At 40.7% G+C, this 6,166-nt stretch overlaps 1 protein-coding gene across 1 annotated transcript; it reads right to left on the bottom strand.

Annotated features, from left to right (window-relative positions):
• Nucleotides 1-538: 538 nt before the first annotated feature.
• Nucleotides 539-5,960, bottom strand: LOC141793961 (5-hydroxytryptamine receptor 3E-like). The gene is made up of 7 exons (XM_074674866.1): nt 5,869-5,960; nt 3,771-3,940; nt 3,446-3,606; nt 3,151-3,358; nt 1,069-1,245; nt 894-964; nt 539-801 (listed from the first exon to the last, which is right to left on the bottom strand). Coding segments are annotated over exons 1-7 (999 nt in total). The 5' UTR covers nt 5,871-5,960; the 3' UTR covers nt 539-591.
• Nucleotides 5,961-6,166: the final 206 nt, after the last annotated feature.

The raw sequence follows: 6,166 nt of genomic DNA on the forward strand, positions 1-6,166 counted from the left end.
ATTGTACAAATAATAAAAAAAATTAATAAATAAAACTAAGACTTTACACAAACTGAGTTAAAAAATATTGTGTTTGTCATCCAAAATCATTTCAGCATCCTGCAGTGAGTTATTGATGTAGAAGAGAAGCTACAAAAAAATAAATAATGAATAAATAAAATAACTACCTTAGAGTAATACCCCTAAAATAATATATTTAATATGTCCCACAATGGGAAATTTTGACAAAATTCTAGAAAAATAAAATAAAATAAAATTAATATTAAAATAAAATAAAATTAAATTAAATAAAATAAAATAAATAAATAAATAAATAAATAAATAAATAAATAAATAAATAAATAATAAATAAATCAATACATAACCCCCATTCTGGTTCAAAAAAGTCATTTAGAAGAGAGAGAAAAAAATATTTACATTGAACCTTGTGGAGAAAATGTCTTGAATTTGTAAGAAAATATAAAACTTGTGCAAAAACTAAACTAAAACTAGTTTGCAACTGTCATCCAAATACATGTAATGTAGTCATAAGGCTGAAGGGAGGTCATCAAACACTATCATATACCTTGAATGGCTGTTGAGTTTGCACAGTTACTTTGTCCAACTATGAAACATAATGGTTAAAAACAAAGCGACAGCTAGGATGTAGAATATGGTGAAAACCTTGTGGATTCTCCGGGCCAGTCTGGTCCAGTAGCCGGTCTTCTCTGTGTCTGCCAACATGTTTGGGAGCGGAGACAGCACTTTGATCACATTCTTCTCATTGACAGTGGATCCCTCTGACAGCTGTTTGTGGCTCACCTGGAGAAGTTATGAAATGATCCGTGGTTAGAGAACAGGATAAAAAAAAATCAATGATCATCATGTGGTGTAATCCTGATCTTTTTTTTAACCTGCAGCAGCTCAGATGAAGTTTCACCAGGAGACAAATCAGAGGTGGAGATGCAAGGAATCAGTTCGATGACTGTAAAAAACATTCAGGCAGGCTGAGATTAAATCACTGTAGCACACATAATGTATTAGGGAACTCAGATCTGGGCAGCTCAAGTCGGTGGTAATGATTCTCACCTCTGAACCTGGTCCAAAATTTGGTGCTGCCTTGTTTTTCCACACACTCCTCACTTAGGTTTTGGTTATCTACCTCTTTGTCTTTGGGTGCAGAGTCTTTCCCTGTCAGACACATCACCAGGATCGTCTCCAGGAGGCTCAGCATCATCAATCCAAAAATTCCGATGCAGTATAACACTGTGGACGGAAGGAAGCACACAAGTTGTGAGTGAGAAGCACAAAGTCTGAACCTTTTCTCTGACACCCCTGAAGCTGGGCAGACACTGTGCGATCGAAGGCTCGTTTTGAGCAGATTTGTCACTTGTACAAGTATTTTTGGGATCAAGCCGAATTTCACCTCAATCGTACCCGATCGGCAAGAATATCAAATATTTGAAATCATGGTTGCTCCTCATGAAGGTATCGCACAGTAGAAGCAGTACCACCAGCCGCTTTGCCTCAACCTCTAGCAAGCACAATCTCTGGAGTGGCGTCTAAAGTTGGAAGAAGTTGGTCTGAAGTTCAGTTCAGCTGTCGCTGCCTACCTCCTGTTCTGAAGAATTGAGAGACTGTATTGCCCACGTCTGCCCAACCAAATCCTTGTCTATACCCATCTTGGGCTTCTTTTTTGTTTTGTTTTGTTTTGTTCTGTTGTCTCTCTACACAGAATGGCACAAATTGCCAAGGCAGTGCTTTTTTTTTTTTTTTTTGGCACACCTTTCCAACTGCTCGTTAACGCAAATTCCTAATCAGCCAATCACATCGCAGCAACTCAGTGCAATTAGGCAAGTAGACAAGACAAGACCATCTGCTACAGTTCAAACCGAGCATGAAAATGGAGAAGAAAGGTGATTTAAGGGACTTTGAACGTGGCATGGTTGTTGGTCTGAGTATTTCAGAAACTGCTGATCTACTGGGATTTTAACCCACAACCATCTCTAGGGTTAACAGAGAATGGTCCAAAAAGAGAAAATATCCAGTGAGCAGCAGTTCTGTGGGCCAAAATGCCTTGTTGATGCCAGAGGAGAGGAGGAGAATGGACAGACTGGTTGGAGCTGATAGAAAGGCAACAGTAACTCAAATAACCACTGGTTACAACCGAGGTCTGCAGAAGAGCATCTCTGAACACACAACACGTCCAACCTTGAGGCAGATGGGCTACAGCAGCAGAAGACCACACCAGGAGACCCTCCTGTCAGCTAAGAACAGGAAACTGAGGATACAATTCACACAGACACACCAAAACTGGACAATAGAAGATTGGAAAAACGTTGCCTGGTCTGATGAGTCTGGATTTCTGCTCCACATTCAGATGGTAGGGTCAGAATCTGGCGTCAACAACATGAAAGCATGGATCCATCCTGCCTTGTATCAACGGTTCAGGCTGCTGCTGGTGTAATGGTGTGATGGTGTGGGGGATATTTTCTTGGCTCACTTTGGGCCCCTTAGTACCAACTGAGCATGGTTTAAAGTCCAGAGCCTACCTGAGTATTGTTGCTGACCATGTCCATCCCTTTGTGAGCACAGTGTACCCATCTTCTGATGGCTACTTCCAGCAGGATAACACTCCATGTCATAAAGCTGGAATCATCTCAGACTGCTTTCTTCAACATGACAATGACTTCCCTGTACTCAAATGTCCTCCACAGTCCCCAGATCTCAATCCAATAGAGCACCTTTGGGATGCGGTGGAATGGGAGATTCTCATCATGGATGTTCAGCCGACAAATCTGCAGCAACTGTGTGATGCTATCATGTCAATATGGACCAAACTCTCTGAGGAATGTTTCCAGTACCTTGTTGAATCCATGCCACCAAGGATTAGGGCAGTTCTGAAGGAAAAAAGGGGTCTGACCCAATATTAGCAAGGTGTACCTTATTAAGTGGCAGGTGAGTGTATCCAGTGAGCAGTGAAGTTGCATCAGAGCTTTGAGTCATGTAGTGTGAGAATATTAATCGTAGGCTGAGTACTTTTGAACTAGAGTCATGTAGTTGGAGATTCAGCTGTGTCAAAAGATTTAAAATATCGCACAGTGTACATATGAATGTGCACATGTGAATCACATGGTGTATTGACATATGAAGGAAGGTAAGCTTCTTCACCGATCAGTGGAATGCTGTCTGAAGAGGAGGGCAGGATTTCATTCAGGAGGAGCTGCATCAGTATGACAGCGAGAAGCACAGTGATCTTGAAACCGATCGTCCCACCGTCTTGTGGCATCATGAAGGACGCCAAGTCCAGACACAAGAGCAACAGGACGGGTAGGATGAAGTTGACAATGTAGAGTATAGGTCGCCTCTCCATGGTGATCTGTGAGATCATGAACAACAGTGTTAAAGTTAGGGGTGTTTTTTTTTTTTTTTTAATCACTGTTTGTCCGTATACACAAATACTTACAGTGTAAACAACCATACTTTGATTGATTCCAAAATTATCTTCCTTTTTGTCGATGAAAGTCATGTTGATAAAATGCCACTCAGCCTTGGACTGCATCACTTTACGAGACCACTCTGTAATCCTTGTTCCAGTAGTGCTCTGATACAGCTCGATGTGCTTGTCTGTTGTGTGTAACAAAAATAAAAAAAAGCATCTATTGCCTCATCAGTCAAATAAAAAGTGCATCATTTTTGTGATCATATCATAAATACTCTTTAAATGTGAACAACACAATAAAATGTGAACAACACAAGCCAAGCTTTGAGACAGCAGATGAAGGGCTCACCGGAGTGTATCATGGACTTAAAGGTGAGGTTGCACTTCTGAGTGTCGAAGGGAAATTTGTAAACATACATGCTGCAACTGCTGACCACTACCATGTCGTTCCTCAACCATACCCGACCTTCGTTACGGACCAAAAGATAGGGGCTTTGAGCAGCTTTATCCCTCTCAGTCCTGTTTGTGAACAAACACCATTTATTAGACCATACAGTCAAATTCCAAACACACCAAGACTGTTTGTATGAACAATTCTGTTTATTTGTGCCACCTAAATAACAGCTAACAAGCCCTCTGATACTATTTTTATTTGTTCTTTAAAGGGATAATTCAGTTTTTTTGAAGTGGGGTTGTATGAGCTCTATGTGACCACTAAGGACATTAGATACAGTAGAAAGGTATCTCCTCTCCCTCAGTAAGACACAAACTGTAATCGATGGTGACGAGGAAATAGGTGTTAACAGGTGCTGCTGTTACAAGACACTCCAGAATTCAGAAGAGCAGGGAAATCTGTGTGATGAGTTAAACAGACGGCTTGAGAGCCAGCAGTGTCCTCTAACTCAGACAAATCCTGAAGAGTGTGTGTAACCAAGTTCCACTCATGACAGCAGTAACACTCAGCATCCGTGGGCATTCAGTCACAGCTCAGAAATTTACACCACTGAGTATTTCCGACTCTATCTTGATGTCCAGTGTCCGTGGATGTTTCCTCTGTATTCCTTTCAGTCGCCATCTGTAGCAGCTCCTCTTCTGTGTACTCCGGTTTATACAGGTATCCTTTTGGTTCCAAAGTGAATGGAACTTCATTGTCGCTGTCATAGTCACTCATTTTGAATTTCCTATGCTGCCGCACAATCCTTAGAGTACAATCGAAAGAATTACGATACTTGATCAAACTTTCACAAGGCTACAACCGGTGCCCGAAGCATATCTTGTTTACATTCCCTACAGCTGAAAGGAGGAGGGGGGACGGAGTGCACTAGCGCTGCGCGGAAGGACACATGACTAGTTAGTTAGGTCCGGATAAATGTTTATATTCCCGAAGACTTAATGCACTTAAAAAATATTTTATGTAGCGCACTCTTAAACTGTGGTATTAATTTTTGATTTTAGTTCTTGTAGGCAGAGAAAATAGCCTTTGAATTTGGTACCGTCTGTCCCTGTTAGCGCCTATTTCCTCGTCACCATCGATTACAGTCTGTGTCTTACTGAGGGAGAGGAGACAACTTTCTACTGTATCTAATGTCCTTAGTTGTCACATAGAGCTCATACAACCCCACTTCAAAAAACCTGAACTATCCCTTTAAAGATGCTGTGAGGAGGATCTGTTTTGATTAGACTGCACTGCCACCTTTTGGCCCGGAGTCTCATGCACACTGTTGTGAAGATGTGACAAATAACAAGGTGTCTGTTTGTTTTGAAATTAAATGGACATTGGATTGGAACAAATTTTCTTTGTTCAAGACGACTTTTTACTGGATACAACATGCTGGGGTAAGGTTTTTATCAACAGTTGTGTAGTTCTGTTTTTGAAACGTGACAACAAGCAAACTTGGTCAGTTTGTACCGTAGTCTAGTAGCAGTTTATATTTATCACAGTTGACAGCCCGGTGCTCTGAGACATGTCTGCAATGTGTAACGTTAGTAAATCCTGGTTATGTCCTACCAGTCATCTACCAAGCAGAGCTAGCTTGTGCTTTATCTCTCTCCTGTTTATCTTTCTTCTTCTCTTCTGTCCTTTTTCTGTCTGACAGTTTGGCTCCAGTGTCCACCATCACTACAAAATTAATCATAGAAATTGTTTTCAGCAGAGAATAACATAGATCTCACTTCTCTCTACCAAACTTCATCAGCCAGCGTGGTGTTGTCATAGAGACTTTGATTTGTTATAAATCAAGAAGCTAAGAAGTAGCATTTAGGGATAACATATATTGGTGCTGATATTCTCATTTGAGAGTGTGGTTTACAATCAGGCATAAATCTAGAAGGGACACTTTTTCAAGATCCCTTAGAAACTCCTCACAGCCTCTTTGAAGAAGGCAGGCATGTTAAGGTTCACAAAATTTACAGTTTTAAAGTGAAGGAATGCACATGTCTAAACTTACATTTCTGAAATAGTCAGATCTGGTGTCCATGTAGATTCAGTTGGGATATTTATCCTGTCAATACCACAGAACTCAGAACTGTTCCAGGCAAGGAATTTATCGTCCCATATCTAGGTAGAGAGAAAAGGTCAGTTCATCAAACAGAAAAATGATGAGTTAAACTCTCCCAGTGAAGTGAAAAGTGACTGCTTTGAGACTCACCACATCAACCCAAATGTAGGACACAAATAGCTGATCTTTCTCGATCTGAGAAAAAGGAAGAGGTCTATGAATTTGTGTGTGTGTGTGTGTGTGTGTG

This window comes from Halichoeres trimaculatus, unplaced genomic scaffold (assembly GCF_033239565.1).
Source record: "Halichoeres trimaculatus isolate MK-OKI-2021-1 unplaced genomic scaffold, fHalTri1.1 fHalTri1_scaffold_7, whole genome shotgun sequence".
In the NCBI taxonomy this organism is placed as follows: Eukaryota; Metazoa; Chordata; class Actinopteri; order Labriformes; family Labridae; genus Halichoeres; species Halichoeres trimaculatus.

What these genes read in the sequence shown, in the direction of transcription:
- LOC141793961 (XM_074674866.1), bottom strand. An exon ending in AAAGTATGGTTGTTTACACT is followed by an intron (nt 3,359 to 3,445) that starts GTAAGTATTTGT and finishes ATGATCTCACAG; the next exon opens with ATCACCATGGAGAGGCGACC. An exon ending in ATTTTGGACCAGGTTCAGAG is followed by an intron (nt 965 to 1,068) that starts GTGAGAATCATT and finishes TGTTTTTTACAG; the next exon opens with TCATCGAACTGATTCCTTGC.